Consider the following 26,591-nt stretch of genomic DNA (forward strand, 5'->3'; position numbering starts at 1 on the left):
GCTGGCGACACGCTGGCAAGCATGTCTACACCGGCAAGAGGGCGCGGGGTGCTAGCCCCGCGAGCGCGTCGGGAGATCCCGCTCTGAAGGCCGTATGCAGGACAGAGCTACTCGGAGGCCTCTACTCTGGGGTCCTGGAGGAGCTGAGTGATTCCTTCTCAGACCATCTCAGCTTTCCTGCAGAGAGCTGCCTTACTTCATGGAGCCGCTTTCCTCCTCGCAATGCCCAAGCCTGCTGGCGGTGCCTGCCTTCCTCGGTTCTGTCTGCAGGAGTCAGGGCCGGGGCGGCGGAGGGTTTTCTGCTCCTCATCCTCTGGAACGAGCTGCAGCAGGGGAGGTTGGGGGGGTGGCAGCTTGCTTTCAGCACCCCCAGAAGAGGCCTGAGCTGTGGAGCACCATCTCCCCTGAGGTGCTGGCAGTGCATGTGGATGTGGGGAAGGGCGGCAGCAGCCCAGAACTGCTCTCCCGCTCCCTCCCCGTCAGGGCTGGTGACCGGAGCCAGCTGGGACTGGGGTGGGGGCTGTAAGGGAACTGTCATGAAACCGCAGCTGAGGCTGCCGGTGGAGACAGGAGGCGTGGTGCCTGGAGCCCCAGCTGGGCACGCCAGACGCACCTGGGCGAGGAGCTGCCGATGGAGAGGGGCTGCCAGGAGACAGGGCAGCCCTTGACCGGGATTCCTGCCTTGTGAAGCGTGTGGTCGAGGCAGCCTGGCCTCTGAAAGGCTTGCTGTGGGTGCCCAGGAGGCAGAGAGGGGCAGCAACGAGGGCAGAGCTCCACTCCCGAAATGAGTGTCCTTCCTGCCTGTAGATGGTAAAGCGCTGGCAGGTGGGAGCCTGGGGCTGCAGAAGTTGGCTGGATGTAAGGGTGACAGCAGAGAGTGGGAGCAGGGGATGGAGGATGTGAGGGAAGAAGGTCTTGGCAGGATCCAGCTCCTGAGCAGTGCGACCCGTTCTGGCGAAGAAGAAACCCTGAGGCTGAGAAGACAGGCAGTGTCAGCAGGAGGGGAGTTGCAGGAGTGTCTGCTCTGGACCCCCGATTAAGCGTAGAACAAAACCGTTAAACTTTTGATGTTTAAAGATTGTGGAATGAATGTTGGGACTGGTTCAGGACTGGGCTGGGGCTGCAGGCACGTGCTGCGGAGGCTCAGGAGTGGGCAAGAGTGATAGGGCAGAGAGGTCAGTGATCATTGCTGTCCCAGCCGTAGAGCCAGGTGAGGTCACAGCCTTGGTACAGTCACGGTGAGCAGCCTGCTGGAGAGTTCGAGGGGGACTTCTTTACAATGCAAGTCCCAGCGCTGCTTTGACTCCTCCTGAGAGGGTTAATTTACAGCCCCTGCTTGTCCCTGGCATGTCTTCAAGGAGTTAGATTCCTCTTGGGAAGGTAGTTTTTCCAAAACATGCGAGCACTTAGCAGCCATCTGGGATCCAAATTAAGGCTATTTTCTACTGTTGTCCACGAAGGCCTCAACTGTGAGTGCATCGTAGCAGATCTGTCTCTCGCAGTTAACTAAGGATGATTTCTCCCTCTTGATTCTTTAATCTGTAGGATATGGCCACGAGACCTAAAATGGTCGAGACTGGCAAATCCATTTTGCTCTGCGGCTGAGGCGGACTCGCAGAGGAGTGCAGTCGCAGCAGCCATGACCAGTTGCACGTTGACAGATGGCAACATCAGTCATTTCTAACGCATGTAAACACTGTGCGTTCTCATGCAGCTGAGGCTGCGGTTGGACCCAAGGTCAGGCTGTTTACACCTTTACCCCAGCACTCTGTCTGCTGTCACTGAGCGTCCTGTTGTCTTCAGCAGCACCGCTGGACATGGTTGTGTGAAATTGCGGTGGTGTGCCCTGTTGCTAACGCGCAGGCTGCCTTGCCTTGGCAGTCACGCCTCCCGCTGGTTTCTGCCCTCTGTCTTCAGAAGCGTCGATGGCTGGATGGTTAGGAGAATAAGGTTCAGTTAAAAATGGTTCATTTGAAAAGGTTCATTTCACAAACTCATTTTTCGACAAATGTGGGACTGTAATGGAAGGCATTTGTAGGACGGGGGATGTACTGTGAAGGGGGTATCTCAGTGTGTGAAGGGAGGGAGGTTGGTCAGGAGCGTGCCCTGGAACCTGTGGGTAGATGGCACAGAGGCACTTGGATTTTAACCTCCTCTCCCTTTGGTTTCCAGATGCCATCAGCGCCACAAACCCCCGGGTCATTGACGATTCTCGGGCACGGAAGCTTTCCAATGATTTGAAGCGCTGCACGTACTACGAGACCTGTGCCACCTACGGACTGAACGTGGAGAGAGTCTTCCAGGATGGTAACTGCCGCTGGTGGCGGGTGTCCAGGCGAGAGAGGGCAGCAGTGCTGCCCCAGAGAGTGGGCTTGTGCTACGTAGACCGCCAGCTCTCGGTTAGCGCAGTGTGCTGCCGTGAGGCCAGGGGAGTTAGGCACCTGTTCGTGTGCAGTGCTGTTGCTTACGCACGCAGAATGGGACAAGGAGTAGGACGTGCTGTGTGTTTGGAAGGATTCCTGCGTGTGTGGCACGTAAGTGAACTGCACGTGGATGTGCACAAGAGGCTGCAGAGCAGGGCTGGGTAACACCCTTCTGCTTTTCTTGCAGGGGCTGTCCTCTGGGCAGCCGCTTGTTCCGGAGAGCAGAGAGGCGGCAGGGGGAAGCTGCATCCCATGGTGGGCCTGTGCAGCGCAGCAGTTTGTATGATCCTGCAGGGGACCTGTGAGGCTGCAGAGAGGGATTTGGTTGCCTTTCGTGGAGGAGAGGAGGAAGCACAGCAGAACCTTTGGTGTTAGAGACGGGGGAACAGCAACTGAACAGCCAGAGGGGGAAGCTGTTCTTCATGGGAACGGTCTGTGGAAGAGTATTTCTGCTTAGGCTTGGAGAGGAGTCTGCCTGACAGGGATGCTGTAGGTGGAAGAGGGAACCTACACCAAACCCTAGGAGTTTGCAGTCTTCTTAAATAAACTGGGACCCTGCCCTATAACAGGACTGCATTTTCCCCTGTCCCCTTTCTTTACCTTGTCTTCTGGAGTGCAGCTGGGGATCTGTGCTCAACGTGTGAGGAAGGGTCTGTGCAGAGCCGAGTGGCTGGGCAGGACAGAGTTGCTTTTGGAAAGGAGGAGAGCTGTGCTGCTGGTGTTTGCAAGCGGAACAGGCGCTCGGAAGAAAGTTTGGAAATCACAGTGCAGCAGGACTGCCTGAAGGCAAAACTCCAGCTTGGTTCATTGCAGCACAGCAAGATAAGCTGAGGGCAAGGCACAGGTCTGAACCTGTCATTGGCTTCAGGTGCCTCCTTCATCCTCTGAGCTGGAGCTGGTGATGCTCCTTCCCCTACATAAGTCTGTGACCTTCCAGTAATCTCCTGTTGCAGCGCTGAGGATCGTAGTCACTATGCTGCTTTCCTCATGCAGAAGCATGCAGAGATGTTCCCCTCTCCTACCGCTGGTCCACCTCCGAGAGGTCAGCGCAGAGAGCGACCTTTCAAACTGTGCCACCTGGGCCCCGGCGGGGAACTCCTCAGCATCCCGCAGCCTCTGCGTTGGTTTGGTATTCCTGGGGAAACTGGGGCAGCCCCGTTGGGCAGGTTGCTTGTAAGTCTCCCCTTCCTCCTGCTCCCCATGAGTAATGGAGGAACGGTGGGAAGGAACAGCTGGGAATAGGTGAGGATAGCAAATACTGCAGCAGACCTGGAAGGGGGGGATCTGCTAAGCCAGCTCAAGGGTTTGCAGAGAGAGTCTGGAGGGAGCAACAGCAGGTGGGCTTTGCACACAGCTGGTCCTGGCTTCTGGAAAGCATTTGGTACTGTGGGTCACCAAATTTGGTCAGCTTATTCCTTCAGATTGGTTCTGTTGTGTCCCTTGTCTGAAGGACAGTACAGTGAGGGATAGCAGCCGGTGGGTTTGGGAAGGGGCCGGGGAAGGCACTGCAGGATTAGGTGCTGCTGTTTGTTAGGCTGCTTCTCATCCTCTTTTATCTCAAGATGGAATGAATTGTGTTCTGCTGTTGTTTTTCCTCTTTGTTGACCCTGGCAGCATAGACAACGCTACTTTAAGCAGCGCGATGTGTGAGATGGAAGCTCTCATGTGAGACCAGGGCTCAGCTTCTAGCGCCAGTGCTGCTTAGCAGGCTTGGTGGTAGCTTGAGCTGCTGCTCGAAGGCTCAGGAGTGAGCGCCTGCGAAGTGCTGCGCATCGCCTTTTGTCTGGCTTTATTCACGGCCTGGGTTTTTCATGGTCAGGAAGGAGGCCAGGGAGCAGGTTTGTCCACGTGAGGAGCAGTGAGGCTGAGGAAATCCAGAAGACCCCAGGGAGCGTGGTAACTGGAGACTATTTCTGTAAAACCGATGTCCATCTGGGCAAATGCTGATGCTGTCCCTGGGCAAGTAAGCAGGGGAGCACTGAGTGGAAGTCCACACAGATTGTTGCCTTCGTACAGGGCAGCAGGAGGACCGTCGCTGGTGTGTCGTCAAACTTGGGTGTCAGCACTTCAAAAGGACACAGAGAAACTGAGAAGATTTAAAAAAAAAGCTACAAAAATTAATCAAAGGCTGGAAAAAATACCTGATAGTGAGACACTAAGAGAGAGTATCCATTGGATAAATCACAAAGAAGACTGAGAGGTGACTTGATTACAGCATAAGAGTATCTACATACCTGTCTACGTGGCGAGAAAATCACAGATATCAAGACTCTCCAGGCTAACAGAGAGTTAATGCTAGAAGCCAAAGCCAGTCAAATCCTAATCTCAAAGAAGCCTTCCTTTTTTTATTAAAAGCCCTCTTTTCATCAACTGTTGCAGGAAATGCACGGGAAGTGCTGTATTCTGCATCTGTTGTACTTTCTCCAAATCCAGACCAAGCCGCCCTGTGGAAGAGGATCACCGCATACCCAGGTGACTGGTGCAGTGTAGGCTGGGTGAGTTTAATGGCTCGCGGTATATAAAGGTCAGCCCGGAGAACGGAGGGATCCTTCTGGCCTTCAAGTCCGTGTTCGCAGGAGCTGCCTGCGTTGCTGCGGTCCCGCTGCGGCGTCTCCTGCAGTGGGCTGCCTCCGCACGCTTGCGGTGCGGTTTTGCTGCCCTCGCCGAGTGTGCTGCTCGGAGCTCTGGAGGAAGCAGCGTGATAACTGGGAGGTTCGGAGGGTGCGGAGGGGCCCGCCATCTCGTCAGGCGTCTGGAGTAGATCTCAGGTACTCGGTGCTCTCGCCTGCTCAACTGCAGGACCACACAGGCGCTTCTGAGCGCAGCTGCGGGGAGGGAAAGAACAGGGCAGGAGGTGCTGGCGAGGAGCTGAGGAGAGCTGAGCCCAACACATCGGCCCCAGACGTCGCTGGCATCTGGGAACTATTCACGGACTTCCCCGATCCAGTTTCAGCTGAAGGTGACTTGACGGGATGAGGCGTTTTTGGAGCGGGTAAGCGGCTTTTCCTAATGAGCGCTGGTGGGTCCTGGGGCATCTGTTTTGGGATCTGCAGGAGTGCTGGCAGTCATGGATTGCGTGAGGAGCTTGCCCCGCGTGGCGATCCAGGCACCAGCCAGACCCCATCTTTATACGGTTTCTCCAGCACAAGTTGCTCACCCCGGATCGCGGTAGGTCTGCCCGTGCAGGCAGGGGAAGATGCCAGTTTTCCACAGCAGAAACAGGAAGACTTCTCTACGCGACGGTCTTTGCTTTCACTGCAAAGGTTTGCTTGCGTGTCCATGCTGTGCAGAGCGTACGCTGCACCTCTGCTCCCAGAGACACTTCCAGGCCACTGTCTTGTCTAACAACAAGCAATCACTGCCCTGTTTGGCCAGCAAGTTAATGTCGTGCTGGTCTAGCATGACAGCCGGGGGGAGTGACCGTCCTACCTCTCAGTGTTCAGCTGAAGGCTGAGGCTAGCGCCCTTCCTTCCCAAGCTGCTGTCTCTGCACACATGCCACGGTCTGCACGTGGTGCCGCATGTGATGCAAGCTCCAAGGAGGAGAGCCTCGGATCTCCACATTCACCGACTCTTCAGAGGTTCTCCAAGAATCGGCTGGTTCCAGCTGTTGTGGTGCCCTCCTTCCTGCTCAGGCAGGTGCAGAGACCCTTCCTCCATGCCTAGAGCAGTTCCTGGGTCTGAAGCTCAGTTTGTGGTTGCGTCGTGCGGGGATCTAGACCGCGTGCGTTAGCAGGTGCCACTGTAATTGTGTTGAACCTTTTGGAGCAGTGAAGGCGATGCTTCTGAGGAATGGTTTGGCAGGAGCATGTCAACGGAGAGGCCATAGTTCATGCACAGGGGAGTGTGCGAGGCCCTGTGACTCCATAAGGGGCCACCCCACCCCAACATGTTCTCTGTAGGGTCCTCAGTGTGTCACCGGGTGTAGTGGGTTGGCCCTGGCTGGACACCAGGTGCCCACCAAAGCTGCTCTGTCACTCCCCTTCTCAGCTGGGCAGGGAGAGAAAATATAGTGAAAAGCTCATGGGTTGAGATGTCCTTCCCTGGGGACATTCAGAACCCGCCTGGACGCGTTCCGGTGTCCCTGCTCAAGCAGGGGGTTGGACAAGATGATCTCCAGAGGTCCCTTCCAACCCCTGCCATTCTGTGAGACAAGGGCAGGGAGAGGTCGTTCACCAGTTACTGTCACGGGCAAAACAGACACAACCTGAGGAAATTACCTTAATTTATTACCAATCAAATCAGAGCAGGGTAATAAGAAATAAAACCAAGACTTAAAGCACCTTCTCCCCACCCTTCCCTTCTTCCCGGACTGAACTTTGCTCCCAGTTTTCTCCCCCTCCTCCCCCTCCAGCAGCGCAGGGGGACGGGGAGTGGGAGTTGCCGTCAGCTCATCACGCATTGTCTCTGCCACTCGTTCCTCCTCAGGGGAGCACTCCTCACACTCCTCCCCTGCTCCAGCGTCGGGTCCGTCCCACGGGAGACAGCCCTCCATGAACTCCTGCAACACGGGTCCTTCCAGCGGGCTGCAGTTCTTCACAAACTGCTGGAGCGTGGCTCCCTTCCCCAGGTGCGGCCCGTCAGGAGCAGGCTGACTGAGCGTGGCTCCCTTGCAGGGTCGCAAGTCCTGCCAGCAAACCTGCTCAAGGTGGGCTCCCCTCTGCACGGGGCCACGGGTCCTGCCGGGAGCCTGCTCCAGCGTGGGCTTCCCACAGGATCACAGCCTCCTCTGGGCATCCCGCTGCTCCAGCATGGGGTCCCCCGCAAGCTGCCCGTGGATCTCTGCCCCACCGCTAGCCTCCCTGGGCTGCAGGGCACAGCCTGCCTCACCATGGTCTTCGCCACGGGCTGCAGGGGAATCTCTGTTCCGGCACGTGGAGCACCTCCTCCCCCTCCTTCTTCACTGGCCCTGGTGTCTGCAGGGCCGTTCCCTCTCGCACATTCTCGCTCCGCTCCCTGGCTGCAGTTGTGTGGGGTTTTTCTTCCCCCTTCTTAAATACGTTATCCCAGAGGCGCCACCGCCGTTGCTGACGGTCTGGGCCTTGGCCAGTGGCTGGCATTGGCTCTATCCGACATGGGGGAAGCTTCTAGCAGCTTCTCAGAGCAGCCACCCCTGTAGCCCCACTGCTGCCAAAAGCTTGCCACACAAACCCGATCCACCAGGGACCTTCCCAGAGCGGACCAGTCCTGGCGGTGTCTGTAGAGGGATTTCCCCAGAACGTCGAGGACAGAGTGCTGTGGTATGCTTTAAAGTGCCATGTGATGCTCCGGCGCTGATGTGCACAGGAGCACCGCACGTGACATTTGGCACACAAACGCCAAGCAGTGTATCTGGACAGAGGTCCTGCGGCCAGGGCAGGCCTCGCTCTGCTTCACGGAGCTGCCTATAACAACTGGAGAAATCACGATAAGCAAATGCTCCCAGGTGCTGGCTTAGAGGATGACAGAAATTATCCTTGAAAAAGTCTGGCTGATGTTCAAGAAGCGGAGGAACCTCTGCCTGGCAAGCAAAATGCGAAGGCTGCCTCAAGATGCCTCAGTTAGGGGTTGGTGAGATTTTATCACCACCATTATGGTCTTGCTGGCCTCCTGGTTGATTCCTTGGTTACCACTAACGTGTGAGTGACTAGGCAGAGCCGGTGCCAAGATCTTTGCCCAGGACAGCGATTGCTGGCGAGTTTTTCTGAATCTTTTCTGGCCTCCTCTCTTTTTCCCACTGGTGGTCATCTCAACCTCCCTATTTCAAGAGACCATTCTCACCTTGCATCTTCCTCTAAACTTTGACCTACTTGTATTCTGGAATTGAAAAAACCTCCTGCCTTGAATTTTCCTTCTCCAGTGAAGCTCTGGGAAGCTGTCCTGAACGGCATGAAGTCCCCTGCCCTGGAAGGGGAACAGGCTTTCCCTGTGGCCATGCAGGACTTCCCTTCTCCTGCCACGTCCAGTCTAGTTTGGACTCCACTCCGCATAAGGTTTCTGGGACTGTCTGACGTCTGCTGCGGGTACTCAGATGTCGTTGTGCGAAGTGGCTTTCTACATGTCGTGGCATCCCTGAAAAACGCTTCCTAGGTACCGTGTGTCCTGTCGTGGGAATTTTGCGTTGCGCTGATGAACTCGCCCTCTGAGGCTGGGGGGATGTGGCTGGTTGCCTCGGGGAAGGCTGTCAGCTGCGCTGCATGGGTGCTGCTCTCCTGAAGTCAGCGCTTCCACAGAGCTGGGGAAGCTGTATGGTCTGGGGTCTGGCCAGGTAGTTTTCATTACCGCTTCAGCAGCACAAAGAACGAGCCCCGCAGGCTCGCATGGTGGAATAGGTCTGACCTGTCTTATTCTCTGTTGGGTGATTTCTGAGTTCGTCCTTCCCTAGCTGCTCCTCTGATGCGGGTGTTTGAACTCCCCGTGTCAGACCTGCCCAATTTCCATGTCTCCTCCCAGGCTGTCTTCTCCGTGCAGACAGCCGAACACCACGTGGAGTGTCAGGCAGGCTGGGTTTTGACCTGCCTAGTTTAAGCCGCGTGTACCAGAGCCTGCAGGACCCCAGGGGGGCCAGCAGAGGACGTGTCCTGTCCCCGTAGCGTTGCCAGTCCCTGGTATTGCCTCTCCTGGGCAGCCAACACACGGGATTCAGGGGTGTTGCAGAGCTGGGGTGCCTGAGCTCACAACGTGCCTGGCAGTGTTTGAAGGAGAGATGGTTTACGCAGCGAACAGTGGATGAAGCTGGCCAGAGGAGAGGATGGAGGGGAGGGGAGCAGGAAAACAGCAGGTTAATATGGTCTGTTTGGGGGCTGTAGGAGGGGTTCCTGCTATTTATGGAACTAATACTTAGCTTGGGAGTCTGGACAGGCTCCCAGCTTTATCAGATGAGCAGGTAGCAGCGGTGGCCCAATAGGTCTTCACCTGTCTCTGTAGAGGACATGGCACTGCAGCTGTGAGGTGGCAGGATTTTGCACCTGACTTTGCCAGATGGGTTCAGTCACACCACATGTATGGTGCCCCATCTTCTATTTTCCTGAAAAGAGAATGTGGCCGCTCCTTTATTGCAAGGGTGCATCATGTGAGGTGTGCTGGGTTGGACGTGTGATGTTCCCAATATCTTCAGTCATGTCCTCCTTCTGTGATGGTGGGGGTGCCCAGCCAGTGTGCAAGAGAGAACTAGGAATGGCAGTCTGTTTTCCTGGATTCCCCAACAGCCCAGCTTGTTTGCTGTCATGATCTTTGGTCAAGGTGTTTATTTCCAGAAAAGGTAGGAGATTGGGAAGGTTGAAATGCAGTTTTGGGCTGTTGGCATCAGGCAGTGAGGTCACAGGAACTGGGAGAGTTGTTCCTCATGCTAGTTTTTCGAACATCTGGAGACTGCGAGGGTCACAAGGGCCCAGGCTGATGGAGGTGGCATTGCCCAGGCTATTCAGTTCGGTAATGGGCTCCTGTAGCTTCCGTGAGGGGAGCTAGACCAAGAGGCACCTCTGGCTGCCCAGAGATTCTTCTGCAGCAGCCCAGGGCTCTGGGTGGCTCCTCGGTGTCCACGTCAAGTCACTGCTCTGTGTGAGACCCAAGAGCGCGGGTGGCCTTGGGGAGCTCGGCATGACCAGCACGGGAAGCCTGCCCTGCTGTCCGCGGCAGCAGCCGTGGGCAGGCGCTGTCCCTTGCAGCTGGGTTGCATGGCAGCGGCAGGCAGCGGGGATTGTGAGGTTGGGTGTTCTGCAGAAATGCTCCCTGTTAATTCAGGGTGGTGCAGTTTGAGCCAAAGGTGTTGGCATGAATCAGATGAGGGGTTTGGGTCTCACTGAAGCCCTCCAGAAATCTGGTGAAGAAAGTTACTTTCTGGACTCTGACCCTGTCCCTTTCTCCCTTCTTCCAGTGGCTCAGAAGGTGGTGGCTCTACGGAAGAAACAACAGCTTTCCATCGGTCCCTGCAAGTCCCTGCCCAATTCCCCCAGCCATTCGTCTGTCTCTGCAGCCTCCATTCCTTCTGTTCACATCAACCAGGTGGGAAACGGGAGCTCCACATGCTTTTCCACACCCCTTGAGGTCACTCGCTGCGCAGCGCGTTTAGCCTTGCTTCAGACTCGCGCTACAGCCCTGGAGTAGCGTTTGGAAAGGGCAGAGCGTTTGTCACCCTGGAGCTTCTGTCCGTAGCCCAGAACAGCTCGACGCTTGCCCTGAGGTCAAGCTTCATGTCTAAACCATTGGGTCTGGCTCACAGCCTCCAAAGGTTGTGGTGTGCTTCTGCAGACGCCGGCGGCAGAGCCGAGAGCAGTCTGCAGGGAAGCTCCAGGGCAGAGCAGGGGGGCTGTGCAAGGGGCCTCGGTCTGGCTGCCCCGGCCAGGCCGGCGAGCCTGGGTGGACACAGGTGCCCACGGTCCTGCTCCCCCTGGAAGTGGGAAACTGATGGTCTTCCATGCATGTACAGGTGGGCCTCTCAGGGGATGTGTTTGCGGAGGGGTGTATTCAGTGGTGAATTGAAGGAGTAGCACAGAGGAGGGGCTCAGTGCGGTTCTGGCACAGCGTTGCCTTGGCAGGGACTGCCAAGGTGTCTGTGCCGGGAGGATGGTGAAGCTGGAGGTGTTCGTTCTGTGGCTCTGGAGAAGCAGAACTGACGCGGGGGGGCAGGTCAGAAGCCAAAGCAGCCTGGCACGGTGAGCGGCTGGTGAAGGAGATCCTTTGGGCAGCCGCCTAATTGCGTCAGGGCTTTGCTGCGGTTTCCAGCACCCTCGCAAGTGCTGAGCTGGCTCTCTGATGAGGCCTCTCTCCTCTGGGGCAGTCAGGCCAACAGATTCCAGCTCTGAAGCACCTGGCGTGTGAAAATCACAGGATCCGTAGCAAGGGCTTCAGGAAATCTCTGTCTGGTGCGGTGCTGTGAGACTGAGGAACAGCAAGCGTAGCAGCTGGGTTTGTGAAAGAGGGAAGATGACGTAGCGAGAGCAGCTGTGAGCCCCTCCTTGCCTCAGCAGTGACCAGTGCCTGAAACCATTTCTGAGGAAGAGAGTAGCTAAGGAGAACATATATGCTCAGAGGAGCATATAAAACTGAAGAAAATGCAAAGCAAGTTTAGCAAAATAAATTCCGCCGGACTGACACTTTCTTCATAAGGGGATTGCCTTTGGACCTTGGGGTGTATCTGAGCCTCCCAGCCCCGGGAGGGCTTCTGGTACACCGCCACAGGGAGGACTGTTCCTGTACAAGCCTGAGTACTGTCTGCAGCCACTGGCTGGACCCTTACGTAATTTTTAAGTACCCACATGAAGTTCATACCTGACTGCATAGGCTTCCAAAGCTGGGGCTATGAGTAGGTGTGTACAGATTTTTGCAGAGACCTGTGTCAGCTCCTTGGTGCCCCGGGTCACCCGGACACCAGCAAGTTCAGGTGAAGTCTCTGTGTGCAAGCGAATAGTCCAGGCCCTGCTGACAGCTGCAGCTCCCTGATGAAGCTACGTAGCTTTGTGATCAGGGCTTCTTTGCGTCCAGCAAGCTTGGGATGCAAGCGGAGCGAGCACAGCTGCTTGCAAACCATGCACAGCCGTACCATGCCCTGAAGTATGTCTGGATATGGGTGCTTTTTGGGAAGTTTAATAGGAGGCATCCTAGGTGGAGAGCAAAATCCAGGGAAAATGCAAATTTGAGTATATCTGGTAATTTGAGGATTTTATTAGCAGACAAATTGTAAACTGTCAAAGACTGGCTGGGAAGGAGAGGCAGTCTGTACTGGAAGGTGGAAGTGGCACGGAAGATGGCCACGGGCAGTGTTCCTCAGGGAGGAGCTGAGCACCTCTCTAATACCTTTGTTTAATGTCCAAAATATGAGAAGTGTCCTGACAATTACATACTAATGGCACTTGCTGTGCTGGGCAGCACGTTTGTAGTGAAGGTAAAAACGTGTTCCCCGTGTGAGGGGTGTGGGGATACCAGGCTCCTCAGTCGGATTCCAGTTGCTCATGTAAGCATGCGTTGAAACTGGTGTAGGAACAGCAAAAAGCGAGCGGGAGGGAAAAGAGAGAAACCCTGATGCAAGCGGAGGTTAAGAACTTGGCTTGTTTAGCTTAGGAAAGCGAAGGCTGAAATGGACCAACTCTGCGCTCTAAAATACACTGCTGTGAAAGGAAAACTTTTTAAGAAAAGAAGGTGCTAGAACAGAAGGGGTGGATGCAAGGCTGGCCATGGGGAAGCAAAGTTTGGGCATTGGAAGAGGTTTCTAACTGCGTGTCGTGAACTTTGTTAGAGGTTTTTGCTCAGAAACCTCCCTACTTTCCTCTCCTTCCTGCAGAGTACCTTTCCGCCCAGTTTGCAGACAATGTGCGGAGGTGAACGCTGGCTCCTTGGCTCTGAGACAGGACCTTCACTCTCAGCACCTTGCTGTGCTTCTGGGGCTTTGCCAGGGGGACCTACATAGTTCTGGTGTGAAACCAGAGCTGTTAAGGGAATCAGAGAATCATGAAGGTTGGAAAAGACCTCTAGGATCATCAAGTCCAACCACCAGCCCAACACTACTATGTCTCCTAAACCATGCCCTGAAGTGCCACATCTGCACGTCTTCTAAATACCCCCAGGGACGGTGACTCCCCCACCTCCCTGGGCAGCCTGTGCCAACCCCTGACCCCTCTGGCAGGGAAGGCATTTCCCTCACACCCAACCCAAACCTCCCCTGGCGCAGCCTGAGGCCGTTCCCTCTCGCCCTGTCCCTGGTGACTTGGGAGCAGAGACCAGCCCCCCCCTCACTCCAGCCCCTCTCAGGCAGCTGCAGAGAGCGAGAAGGGCTCCCCTCAGCCCCCCCTTCTCCAGGCTAAACCCCCCCAGCCCCCTCAGCCGCCCCCCAGCACACTTGTGCTCCAGACCCTGCCCCAGCCCCGCTGCCCTTCTCTGGACACGCTCCAGCCCCTCCAGGCCCTTCTTGTCCCGAGGGGCCCAAACCTGAGCCCAGCACTCGAGGTGGGGCCTCCCCAGTGCCGAGCACAGGGGCCCCATCCCTGCCCGGCTCCTGCTGGCCACCCCAGGGCTGACACAAGCCCGGGGGCTGGTGGCCTCCTTGGCCCCCTGGGCACTGCTGGCTCATGCCCAGCCGGCTGTCAGCCAGCACCCCCAGGGCCTTCTCCGCCGGGCACTTCCCAGCCCCTCTGCCCCAGGCCTGGGGCGCTGCCTGGGGTTGGTGTGACCCGAGGGCAGGACCCGGCCCTGGGCCTTGTTAAACCTCACCCAACTGGCCTCGGCCCATCGATGCAGCCTGTGCAGGTCCCTCTGCAGAGCCCTCCTGCCCTCCAGCAGATCAACGCTCCCACCCAACTTGGTGTCATTTGAAAACTCCCTGAGGGTGCCCTCGATCCCCTCGCCCAGATGATTGATAAAGACATTAAACAAGCCTGGCCCTAAGGAAAGTAACGCAGCTAACAGGAAACTGCAGCTAACTGGGAGGCCTTTCTAAGCAAGAAATATTTATTGATTGCCTGGGTTGTAACAGTGTTAGCGATAATGACAGGCCATGTCCTTCTGGAGGTTCCTCCCTCTGTCCTCTCTCCCCCATTCGTTCTCTGTGCCCGTCCAATGCTGTGTCCCTCCTGCGCTCAGCAAACCTGGACGTCACAGTGAGGATCAAAGTTAACTTCTGTTCCCTGGGTCTTCTGTGGCTCAACCACTAACCCTTTTGGTTCCCAGTGACCTGCTGTGGTGACCTCTCCTGGGGCGTTTACACATCTCTCCATTACAGAAAGCACTTCTAAAAATAGAGTCATGGAATGGTGAGTGATCGTAAAATGCTGTAAAGTGTTTCCCCATTTTCGCTTGGGCTCAAGAGTGAGGTTCTGGGACTGCTTCCCGCTCTCCTCAGAGAAAATCCAGCTGGCCTTGAGACGCACAGGTTCACTGATTCCTGATGTTTCTAACATGGAGCTGGGCAGAGCAGCCCACGCAGTCTGGTGCATACGGGCTTGCTGCCCGTGCGGGAGGACACACACCCTAGTGAGCACAGTGACCAGGTGGTTACTGCAGCAGGGATACGAAAGAGCCCAGAAGCTCACGACTGCGCCGTGGTGGCGGTGACACACCAGAGGGCATGGCCGCCAGCACGAGCTGGAGCCGCTGTCCCTAACGCAGGAGGCAACTGGGTGCAGAGAGCTCCAGAGTCCTGCTGGGTGCTGCTCTCCAGGTCTGGGCTGTAGAAGTGCCGGAGCCTCTCGTGGGGCTTGGTGATGGTGGCCTCGCTCCTGGGAGGTGTCCTGTGCTCCTGGCACAGAGGTACCCTTTCGGTCAGCCCTGGGAGGAGGTGGACAGACTGTATACTGTCAGGAGGGACGAACGAGAGAGTGACAAGGTCTTTGCAGGGTAGTGCTGTGTTCTGTCTTCTCCTGCCTGAGGGCATGGGGCTCTTGCCAAGGTTCCTGCAGAGCAGGAACTGGCTCAGGGAAAAGGATCTCAAGGAAGGGTTTGGGAACGCAGGATTTAACATGGAGATGAGATGGAAAGAAGCCAGACAAAGAACTCAGTTAGGAGCTTTTGGTTGCCTTGTACCGCAGCTAGGTATTGGTGTATGCAGGCAAGACACACACACTGGGACAGAAGGTTCTCTTTTTTCTTCTCAGTACTGCTTGTGGCAACAGCGGGACCGGCATTTGCATCTCGAGTGCTTGGCCAGGAGGAGCCTCTGGGAGCCTGAACCCTGCTCTGTCCTTGCAGGGCCTGGTTTTGGGTGTCGAGTGTTGCCTGCAGCTGCTGGCCATGTGTGGTGGCGGTGTTGCTCTGTCCCTTCCAGGCAGTTAGGGCACCTTGAACAGCATTTCGCTCTGCTTAGCCGGCTGCCTTTCTGACCGCTGTTAGCAGCAGCATTCCCTTCCCTCTGGATCGTCGCACTTCCCTTCTGCCGGTAGCTACAGCTGAGGTCTGCTTTCCTTCGTATCTTTGTGCCCAGCGGGACAGTGGTGCCATCTGAGATGAGGAGGACGCTCTGCTCGGTGCCTGGTCTCCTGGCCCGTACGGGCAGGGACAGCTCTGTCTTCTGGGGCTGTCAGTGAAGGCGGCACTTGTCTTCTGGAAAAGGAAACAACTGGTCCCTGCAGAGGGTTGCTTACGGCAGGCAGGAGCTGGGGTCCAGTCCTGTCTGTTGTCCTAGTTCTGGGGACATCGTTTCTGGAAGTAGTTTGATGCTACTAGTTGAGCCAAACTTAACTGTTTTGGAAATGGCCGTTGCTTCTCTGGTCTCCTGGGAATCTGGCCAGTCTATCGCAAATACTGGCAGAGGAGAGACCCCGGAGGACCCTGGTGATTTTGTCATCCATCTGCCTGGAGGACTTTCTCCTGGTGTGAGGTGGTGGCTGGTTTCCAAACCTTCATGACTGTGCCAGGCTCCCAGACTGGCAGGGCTTTGCGACCACAGGGCTGTGTGAGGTGTTTTGGTGTCCTTGCACAGTGGATGATCCTATTCATGAAACTGTGTTTGAACCAGCCAAAGGCCCCGGTTTCATTTCAGTCTTTGGAATTTTGGGGGTTCTTTTGCTTTTATTCCGCACCAGTGCCTGGTGCCTCAGAGGACGCTGCTCCCATCAAGGCAGAGAGGACAGGAGCTGTAGTAACAGGTCAGCTGTGGCCAGGGATTTCAACAGCACTCATGAGTGCACCAGACATGCTTGTTATGTCTGGCCCTGAGTACCCTGTTCAGCATCTCCCTGGTCCTCTGGCGTGGCAGGAGCCAAGGCCAGCCCTGGGAGTCTTGCATGGTCCCTTGGGGACGCCAGGTCTATCCCTTGGGCATTCCCAGCGGCTTGAGGGATGCGGATCCGCACCCCTTTGAAAGGACACTTCCAATCCCCTAGGGCTCTGCAGCCCCCTGGGAAAGCTCTTCCTTGCCTGCGGGTTCTGGCTCTCCTGGCCCGTGTCCTGCCCGCACCCGTCACCGGGCAGGCAGGTTAGATGGGTTTGGGAGCTCCGTTGTTCAGCTTGGCCTGACTTCCACCCTGCTCCCTCCTGGCAGCTGCCTGTCCCTTGCCTGCAGGGTGTGGGCGGGAGTTTCTCAGGCCAGTGGGTGCTTGCAGTACTTGCAGAGCTATTCCACTGGATTTCCTTACTGCCACTACCTCTTTCTCCGTCTTTCTTCAGGGACTCAGAGATGCCGTTAGGAGTACCCCGGGCTGTGGGATGAGTCACCACTGCCTGTTTGCTGTGGGATGGAAGTTTGTCTTTCTGCCAGGGAACTCGTTCCCAGGAGCTGGCGGGAGGTAACACAGGCACCCCACGCTGAGCTTTGCTGGCTGGTGGAGTGAACTGAGTAGTCCCCCGGGCCTTGGGAGCTGCTGCTGGGCCCCGCCATGCTGCCTGGGTGCCCGGCCATGCCCGGCCCTGCTCAGACGCCCCCCTGGTGCGGGGCTGCCCAGTGTCATGGCCTCGCTGTCATGGCCTTGGACTGCGGTCTTGCACAGGCTCTTTGGTGACACCGGGAAGTACATTTACTGAGACGTTAGTAAGAGAGCAGATGAAAGGACTGGAAATTTACAGTTTGCAAGTGAAATGAGACACAAACTGCAGCTCACCTGTGCTCGGTAGCGAGCGCTTCCCTGCTTGTTGCAGCACGTTTCAGCAGAGTTCAGGCAGCGCATGTGTCTTGGCAGCTGAAGGAACGGGCATTTGCATTTCCTCGTGGAAGCCTGTGTCCTGTAGCCCGCTCGGCTCGTGATGCCCTCCATTTCACGGCCTGTACTCCTCTGGCTGCTTCCCTGTTCCTCTGCAGCCGCTGAGTTGGTGGCTGCTATTTGTTTGCACTCTGCCGTCCAGGACTCTTCCCAAATTTCACTCCTTGTTCTGCCTTATGCCTTTTTATGCCAAGAGTTACTACATCTTAACTTCAGCTGAGTTCCTCCCTGCTCCGGCACCCTATGGCACTACCAGTATTCTTTGAAGTTCACAATATCCACCCATTACACACTAATGGGAAGGATTTCTCCCGCATGTGTTTTACTAAGTTTTCAGCTTCCGCTGTTAGATTTTGACAGTGATCACCAGTGGTTGTTCAGGTGCATCAGCAAAATAGCTGCCAGGAGCAAAAATGAGGTATTTGCCCAGACCTGTCGTCTTGTCAGGGTTCTCCCACACCCCTGCGACTTGTTCTGGATCCCTGGATCCCTGCTCAAGTCTGAGAGCAGCCCGCCTCAGTTGGGCAGTGCGGTGGCTCAGGGTTGCCTGTGTAGCTGGAGGCTGCGCTGCTTGACTTGTTTTCAACACCAGGCAAACTTAGGGGCTAAGGAAGATTATTCTGGCCAGGCAAAAATTACAAATAAGGTTACAGGGAATATGTGAAATACAAACACAGTTTAGCAAGATTTCTTCCTAGGAGCTTTAGCACCCATCACATAACATCCGTAGGGTTTGTCCCAGCTGCTATGGCAGGAGCTCGAACTCTACAGCCTCTTCTGAGCTGACTCCTTCCCTCAGTTGTAGCTTCATAAATGTGCTGACAAGGTTACTGAAGTATCCAGAGCTTAGCCAGGAGAGTGCCTCGGAGTGGTTTCTGGACTCCTGGCAGCCTTGCCTGGCTCACCCTCTGGGGTAGCAGGTTCTCTGTGCTGCAGCGTCGGCCATCTCTTCCCTCACACTTTGAATGTTTTTCTTTTTTTGACGTGGTTCACACATTATGTATCAATTAAATGCTAATTGTACAGTCATTGTTATGCCTGGTCCTAAACTTGAGCTGCCTCAGCGAATTCTCCTTGACTTGGTAGCCCTAGCTTTCTGCGTCTGTGCCTTCCTCGCAGCGTTTGCAGAACACTTCATGCAGTGTTGAATCGAAGGTTGCAGGAGCTGTCTTTGTTAATGGTCCAGAAGTCACTGGCGGGGTGGCATGTTATTTTGCTTCTCCATGTCCCTAGTGGTTCCCCCTCCCCTGGGACATGACAGCAGAACTCCCTTGTTCAGCCCAGGGTTCGTCAGCTGGACAGCATCCAGAGAAGCTCCCTGGCTGCATTCACTGCTCTGGATGGAGTGCCTGGCCTCTTCTACATGCAGAGAAGTACAAGCAGGCCAGGTTCCCACTCGTTCTGCGTTTCAGGGTGACAGAATCACAGAATGCCAGGTGGGAAGGGACCTCAGGGGTCATCTAGCCCAACCTTTCTAGGAAGAGCCTAGTCTAGACAAGATGGCCCAGCACCCTGTCCAGCCAAATCTTGAAGGTGTCCAACGTGGCCGAGTCAACCCCTTCCCTGGGGAGATTATTCCAATGGTGGCAGTCCTCACTGTGAAAAATTTCCCTCTCGTGTCCAATCTGAATCTCCCCAAGAGCAGCCTGGGAAAGCTTTCCTGTCTCTGGGCAGGCTTGGGATAGTCTGAGTCCTGACCTTGCAGGGAGGCCGCCTGCTCGCAGCAAGGCTTTTCCGAAAGCCGCACAGCAGCTGCGTGGCCTCCAGCTCCTCGGTTCGAGCCACGCGTGCTGCGAGGCTGACATAGGTCGGAGCATAACCTGATGAGTCCCTTTCGGTACAAGGTACTTTCCCCACTCGCTGAGCCATCAGAGAGCTGGGCAGGCTCAGAGGATCTGTCGCTTGGTGCTGCCCTGTCTCCAGCGTGGGTTTAGGGTCTTCCAGACCCACCTGGAGGTGGTGACCTGCAAGGGCATTTTGTCAGGGTAGCATGCTTCCCCACCGGCTTCACCTCTCTGCTGCCGAAGGGTGTTCTGCTCTGACTTCAGGCAGCAGATACTGTGCTGCAGGCGAGCTGTCGTGGAGCTGCGCTGGAGCCTGCGGTAGCCCGGGCAAGGACGGGTACTGTAACTTCGAGAAGCAGCTATCAGCTCCCCGAATGTGGCTGTGAAGGAGGTCCGTCTCGGAGCCCTGGAGCAGGGTTTCCCTGTGGCACACCTGGCTGCCCTCAGTCAGAAGTCTGTTGCTCTGCCTCGGAGAGGAGGAAGTTGGGCCGATCCTTGGACAGCTCTTCCCTCTCTTCAAAGAAGTTCTCTTATTTGTGTCTTCTCCCCTCTCTCATCAAAAGATGAGGCGGTCACAGCTTGAGTGAAAGTTGCACCCTCTCTAAGAGGCTGGCCCTGCTAAGCCTCTTTTCACACCTCTAATGTTTCTTTGACTGCTTGTGTCAGAATAAGGCTCGGATCCTGCTGGGCACGGCATGTGCACGCGGCTGTTTTCCCACTGAGCACCTCTGGCAGATCCTCATCCCGCATGTGCTTGCACTTTCTGCTCGAAGCAGTAGGTGGGAGTGGAGGAAGTCGCAGGGCTGTCAGATGCTGCTGCTCTGTGAGCGTGCGAACCGGGAGGAGGCAGGCTGCTCCCTGCAAAGTGCTCCTGGATTTCTAGGGGCAGCTTCTTCAATATATTTTTGAAATTCAGAGATCAGCAGAACTGCCAAAGAGAGCTCAGGCTGCCACAAGCCTTATTGTAGTTTGATGTCCTGGGCTGCAGATCCGAAATGCTTTTGTGCAGGTGTTGCTCCCTGGGCCCTCCTGTAAGCTCCATTCCAGGCCGTTGCCCGCAGAGCTCGCATGAGCAGAGTGGGCGTGAGCAGCTACTTGCCTGAAAGAAAAGCGTCACTGAGATGGCTGCACAAACGGCATGGGTGGATCTTACCCTCTCCCTAAAGCAGAGCGAGTTAGCGAAGGCGCAGTGAGTTGTCCCGCATGTTCCCAGCGTGGGCCACGGTGGTCCACAGGCACAGGAGGTGTGTGCCACCCGTGGGGTCTGCTTGGGTAAACCTCAAACCAGTGGCAGAGATGCATTTTGCATAGCGCGTGGCTTGTGGCACCCTGTGCTCAGGACACTAGAAGGGTGAGGAGGGCTTGAGGCACAGGGACGCACACCCGTGTTGGTATTGCAGCTGTCATCATGAGACAGGGAAGGGACCGAGTGGGGCTTGGAGCTGGGCAGGCTCTGGGCTGTCTCGCAGCTTCATGTCCGACGGCCTCTGTGGAGGGGACGGTTCTCACCAGCAGACTGAGGGGCAGCTGCACCGGGCCTGCATTTTGGAGAGGGAGCTCTCGGAAGTATCCCCAGCCATGCCCCTCCGAGAAGAGGGGCTGCTGCTATCCAGGGCTGCGTGGTTCATTGCTGCCCCGTGCCTTTGCTCCAAGCCCTTGGCTGGAAGGGCTTCCCTGTGCCACCAGCCAGCACTCAGGTGCCCCTGTCCACTTGCTGCTCTTTGCTGTCGATTGCAGAATTGTACCATTTTACCAGTGGAAAAACTAAAGCAGAAAGAAGGGAATCAGCTTTCCCAAGGCCCCCGCTGGGCGGGAGCAGTGCATGGCGCAGGATGTCTCCCTGTCCCAGTCCCGTGCTGCACTCCCTTGCCCCCGGTGAGGGGAGGCTGCACAAGTGGAAGGCGTTTCCACTGTTGTGCAGCTGCCTGTCTCTCACTGTCCCGTCTTGTTCTGCCCTAGGCCACCAATGGTGGAGGAGCCTTCAGTGACTACTCCTCCTCTGTGCCCTCCACACCTAGCATCAGCCAGAGGGAGCTGCGGATTGAGACCATCGCTGCCTCCAACACACCCACCCCCATCCGCAAGCAGTCGAAGCGGCGCTCCAACATATTCACGGTAAGTGGCACTGGGGTTGGAGGAGCTTCGGGGTACGTTTGCCGAGGGTCAGGCGAGGAGAGGGGAAGGGATCGGATCCGCAGCAGTCTCGCCCCACAGGCTTTCATGCACTAGTCTCTAGGTGAACCTTGCTGTGCTGGCCAGGCAGGGACGGGTCGCAGGGGGCGCAGAGCGCGTGCGTGGGGGGTCTCCCCGCAGGAGTGTGTGTGTGCAGCAGGGAGGGAGGGAACCTTCTGCGTGTGTAGGGACCGTGGTGCAGAGCTGCTTCTGGTGTGTGTGTGCATGGGGGAACGCCTGAGAGCAAACCATTCCTTGCACGCGTAGGGGTGTGCACAGGGAACACTCGCGTGTGTGTGCATATAGCGTGTGTGCATGTGCGTGAGCCGAGCTCCCCAGTCTTTACTGGGGAGAGCTCCACTTTGTGTGTGCGCAGCACCAGTGACCTCTGCCGTTCCTCTCCTTGGGGCCCTGTCCCCCGAGCGTGGCACTAAGCCCCGGGCGCCCGGGCCTCCTGTTTGGTGCCAGCTGTGCTGTGCCAGGCGGCGCTGTGCAGAGCCCAGCACCTGACACTGGGCCCCACTCGCTCCAGTACCCAAACCCCGCGTCTGTGTGACTTGAGCAGCGCGCCTGGGAACTGCTGTGGGGCCTGGAGGGAGGGGAGGCGTTAGGGAGCCAGCGAAGCCGTGGGCGCCAGGTGGTGCAGGGTACGTTTGCAGCTGTTATCTCTGCTGGTTGAATTGCAGCCTGCCTCTCAGCACGCGCTCACACCATGCACACTCCCGTCCACGCAGCGTGCACACAGTCCTGCCCACACACTTACCCTCGCTGATAGCACAGCCCACGAGTTTCCCCTTGCTGTTAGCGCACATACTCCTAGTCCCCACGTCTAGCGTAGATAGCCTCTGTTCCCCATATAAATGTGCTCCTCTCCTCCTGGTGCCCCTGTAAATGTGCTGGGCTCAGGCCTCTCTCCTCCTCCCCATCTAAATGTGCTTTCCAGCCACCATTGCTCAGTACACCCGTGTCTGCTGTCCGTGGAACTGGCCACCACAAAGTCCTTGTACGTGCTGCACCGTGTTACCCTGTGTGAACAGCTGCCATTGCTCTGGACCCAGACCACGTAAATTCACACTGTCCCACGCCCCATCCCTCTCACTGCACTGCTGGCATCCCAGGTCCCCGCAACTCCTCATGGTGGCAGTGTACCCATCTCCCCCAGCTTCTGACATCCTGGAAGCATCTGCTGTGATGTCCTGAATGCCCCGTGCGCTCACCACCGTTTGCATCTCATACCCCTCCCGGTGCTCCGTATGCACGTGTTCCCAGCTCCTCCCCGGCGCACGTGCTCGCCCCCACGCCCTGTGCTGCCTGGCAGGTAGGCTCTCCTCCGCCAGCCTCCTCCTCCCAGCACACGACGCGCTTAGCAGCGTATCCACTGGTCCTGGCGCATGGTTGTTTCCTTACCAGCCCTCCCCTCCTCTGTGTGCTCACGCCTCCCTGAAGATGCCCTGTAGGTCTCCTGTTGTCGATGGTCATGCTTACTGTTGCACTTCAGTGCTGATGGATGCTTTTCCTCCCTCCCCGCCGTTTCTCTTGCTCATGCTTGCTGCTGTGCACCAGTGCACGTGGGCGCTCATGCACTGCCACCCATCCTTCTGCTCGCCTGCGTGCCGATGGGTGCTGGACTCGCCGTCGGCTCATGTTCACGCTCTCTCACTCCTCCTGGAGCCCCGTGCTCAACTCACTTGGTGTGGGCACACGCTCATGGGGGGAGGCGGAGGGCGGCTTGCTGTGGGGCTTATGCTTATCTGCTGTGGACGCCATCATCTGTCTAGGGCTCTCACTTGCATCATCCTGGGCTCAAGCTTGCTCACTCTCGCTGTGGGGCTCACCTGTGCTCATCTGGGCTTGCGTTCACTCGCCGTGGTGCTGGGGCTCACACTCGCTTGCTCTTGTGCTGGTGCACATACATGACTCACATTGAAGTCTTCATCCCATTTGGTCGTGGCAGCAGCAGCAGCAGCTCCCGACACCTCCTCCCGCAGTGGGACAGGGCCAGGAAGAGTAGAGGAGGGAAGGCTGTTTTTCTGCCGCTAGCTTTTCCCAGGCGGGCAGCGTAGGTGTAGCCAGCAGCCCCTGTCCTTGCGGGGTCCCCCAGGTGGGCCCAGGTGGGCATGGGCCTCTCCAAGGTCCAGCGCTGGGCAGGGCCACGCTCTGCTCAGCTCTGGGAGCAGCTGCAGCCCCAGTCCCGACTGTGCCCGGCTCCTTCACGTCCAGTCCTCCTCCTCCTCCTCCTCCTCCTTTTCCTCCTCCTCTCCTCCTCCTCCTCTCCTGCTCTCGCTCCCCTCCTGCTCCCCTCCTGCTCCCCACACCGGATCGCACCCCGCTGCCGCAGAGGCGGGGGGCTGCGTGCCAGAGACCACCAGGTGGAGACAGACTCTGCCCGAGAGGCGCCCACCCTGTCCCCGCTAGCTGGAGCCCAAACCCCGACTGCTGCTGCCGCCGGCGCCTCGCTCCGTGGCCTGTCTGTCTGCCTGTCCGCTGGCGCCCATCGCTGACAGACTCGTGTCCGTGTTCTGAGTATAACTTGCCAAACTCTTTATTCTTTCGATATTTGCAGATATGTGCCACTGTTTCCAACTTTTCATCAACAAAAAGGCCTTTCCAACTCCTTCCAAATTAGAAGATCCAGGTGGTTACACACGGCACCTCTGTACAAATTCTCTCACTTTTCATTGCCTCTCCAGGGCCGGATAAGGGATGGGCACTGGGATTGATCTAAGATTAGAGGCTCGCCCGCCCTCCAGCCAGCATGGGTCCCCCCCTCGGAGACACGCAGGAGCCTTTTAAATCCCCCCAATGTAAAGTCTAGGAAGCGCTGAGACGGCCTGCGCCTGCACTTTAAGCTGGGACATTTCTGGGCCTGCTGGATGCTGTCTAGGCACTTTCCATGCTCGGGGATGCCAGGCGGACGACCCTCATGGGATGGGAAGACCTGCAGACCCGCCGGGACCGGGCGACAGCAGCGAGTGGAGCTGGATGGGCCAAAAGACGCTTTGCTGCTGCCTGCGGGAGCTGCTGTTAGCGCCTGCCGCTAGCACTCAGCTCCTTCCTCCCTACTGCACCTCCTGCAGCCTGCATGGACTCCTGCTCCTCCTCCTCTTCCTCCTCGCAGCAGAGCAGCCATCTATGTCTCTTTAGTTTTCTTCTCTTTCAATCTCTTTGTTTTGTTCTGGGCCCAAAAGCAAGTGAATCGGTGTCCCAGGCGCGTGGGGCTTGTGTCCCTTTCTGATCCAAAGCACATGGGGCGCTCCCGGACTGAGGGGGTGTGTAGGACGCTCCAGAGAGACGCTGCCGCTGCCCTTCTGCCATTGTTGTGATTCTGAATGTATTGATTGTGCTCCATGCCGTGTATGACTTGATATTTTCCTCTGTCCTAAGCACTTTGAATGAGTTCTGCTCAACAGACTGTATATTTCATATTGTATTTATTGGAGTTTGCTCTCATCACAGCCGCCCTCGGGGGCTGGCAGGTTTTGCTCTCAACTCTCTAGACGTGTGATAGATATTTATTGTCCATGCTCTTTTGTAAGGGGCTGGTATCTCTGCCCAGTGACCTGTGCTACTTTGTATGGTGCAAGTGTGTTAACAGAATAAATCTGTTGGATTAGTAGAGGTGTGAGTTCCTTCACTGCCTTAGCCTCTCCTGCTTCCATCCATGCTCCACCTGCATCCCATGCCATTTCTGTCTGTCGCCATGTCCTGTGTGCCCCCGTGGGAGGGCGGGTCAGAGGTAGCCCCGTTCTGCTAGGACAGCTCTGCTTGCAGTTGTGGGGGGAAAGATCAGCTTGCTGGGGGTCAGGTGGGGGGGAGGCTGGGTCTGGAGTGTCCCTAGAGGGGACGGGTGAGACGCTGGCTGCTCCATGCGCTGGGAGACCTGGCCTGGGGGAGAGTGGTCTGGCACTGGCAGCCCACTGGGGATGGTGGGGCCATGCATTTCTGCCTCCTGTGCCCCTGTCTCTAACAGACCTGTGTCTCTTCTCTTCCAGTCTCGAAAGGGCGCAGACCCGGAGCGGGAGAAGAAGGTGCCGGAGTGTAAAGCGGACAGTATCGGCAGCGGGCGGGCCATTCCCATGAAGCAGGTTCGATCCTTCTCCCTTACCCCCGTGCAAGAGCAGGCTCCCTGGGGAGGTGCCACAGGCTTTACAGTGTGGTCTGGGGTGCCTTCACTGGGCACGAGGCACGGGAGAGCGCAGAGGGGCTGGGCGCCCCTCGGCCTGGCCGACCGGGTGCCCTGGGGGCCGCGCACCTGCCTGGACCCGAGGAGTGCTGTGCCGGGGGTGCTGCCGTGGACCCTGTGCCGTGTGCGGGTGCCGGGCGCGGAGCGGGGGCCACTGGGGCCGGCTGGCAAAGCGGTTCCAGCAGAGGGCATCCGTGCCCCGCGCCTGCTCCCCGACCCCCAGCTGCAGCCCCCCGCTGCAGCGCTCCTCTCCCCTCCTCTCCTCTTCTGCACCGCTCTGGTCCTGCTCCTGCTTCTGCTCTGCGGCAGCCCGCCTGCCCTCCGGCAGGACGGGGGGGCTCTCCTCGGCACGGGCAGTGGCAAAGGGCAGCGAGCACAGTGTTCGCGCCGTGAGCCGTCACGAATCAGAGGGAGGCACCCACTTGCCCCGGCAGCAGTATGTTCAGCTTCTGCCTCCTGGCTTCCAGGGAAGCTCACGCTGCCTGGAACCGACCCTGCGCATTGCTTGCCCCCATGTCCATCAGCTGGGAAGCAGCGGTGGGTAATGTCTGAGCGAGCCAAGTGGTGTGGATTGGCTGGACAGTGTTTCTACCGGGATTTCCCTGCGCTACTGGCAAGGCTTATCCATACGCTGCTTTGCAGCACCTGCCTGTGCCTCTGCCTTTCACCCTGTGCCCCGTTTTGAATCCATTTTCCTTCCCACGGCCCCAGCTGGCCTCTTTCTGTCCCGTCTGCCTACACATGCCAGAGCTGAGCTGCTGTGCGCGTAGGGCCAGTTACATCTCCGCGTCACGGGACTGTTGGTCAGTGGGGTGAGAGGTCTGCGTCCCGAACAGGTACTGTCTCCCTGGTACTGTTTCATGCTGAGGATTCACTGGGGAAGGACATCCCCAGGAAGGAGTCGGTGAGGCCAGGCTGGCTGAGGAATGGGGTGGTGGGTCAAAAGAGAGAGACCCTGCTCGCTGCCGGAGCTCCCGAAGCTTCCTGCCCTTGCCAGTACACGCACTGATACTGTGAAGGGTTTGCGAAGGGCTGTTGTCGGTGCCACTGACAGGGGAGTGCAGTGGAGCAGCACTGGAAGGAGGGCTGCTTTTGGGAGGGCAGCGTGCTGAAGGTCGGCTCTGGGGCCGGAGGGGAACAGCGGCCGGGGAAGCAATGCCAGGTGCTGGGGCAGGGGCTGTGGGGTCTCGCACGTGGGGGTTCTGTTTCCAGAGAGCCAAAGGTTTGCACAGCCACAGCGGGAAGGGGCTTCGTGCCACACAGGTAATTTTTTTTAATCTCCTGCTTGAGGCAGGGATCAAGGCTCCTTTAACTGTTTCTTCCACTGCTCCTGCTGCTGGGGCACTAGCCCCTCTGCCCACACCGCTCCTCTCATTTCCAAGCTGGCTGCCCCTGCAGACCCTCCAGCAGGGTCCGTGCGCTGGAGG

General features: G+C 57.2%; 1 protein-coding gene across 3 annotated transcripts in view; it reads left to right on the plus strand.

Moving 5' to 3' along the window:
• The window catches only part of AGAP3 (ArfGAP with GTPase domain, ankyrin repeat and PH domain 3), a 153,678-nt gene that overhangs the window by 64,494 nt on the left and 62,593 nt on the right, over positions 1-26,591 (plus strand). For 2 of the 3 annotated variants that reach the window (XM_064445301.1, XM_064445300.1), the window contains exons 6-9: positions 2,173-2,307; positions 10,278-10,405; positions 20,769-20,924; positions 24,974-25,066. In XM_064445301.1, coding sequence (XP_064301371.1) covers positions 2,173-2,307; positions 10,278-10,405; positions 20,769-20,924; positions 24,974-25,066 — 512 coding nt within the window. Of the gene's footprint in view, positions 1-2,172; positions 2,308-10,277; positions 10,406-20,768; positions 20,925-23,544; positions 23,683-24,973; positions 25,067-26,591 lie in introns of those variants that run through there. The other variant, XM_064445302.1, reaches the window with a different exon arrangement.

The sequence above is a fragment of the Phalacrocorax carbo genome, chromosome 2, assembly GCF_963921805.1.
Source record: "Phalacrocorax carbo chromosome 2, bPhaCar2.1, whole genome shotgun sequence".
Classification (NCBI taxonomy): domain Eukaryota; kingdom Metazoa; phylum Chordata; class Aves; order Suliformes; family Phalacrocoracidae; genus Phalacrocorax; species Phalacrocorax carbo.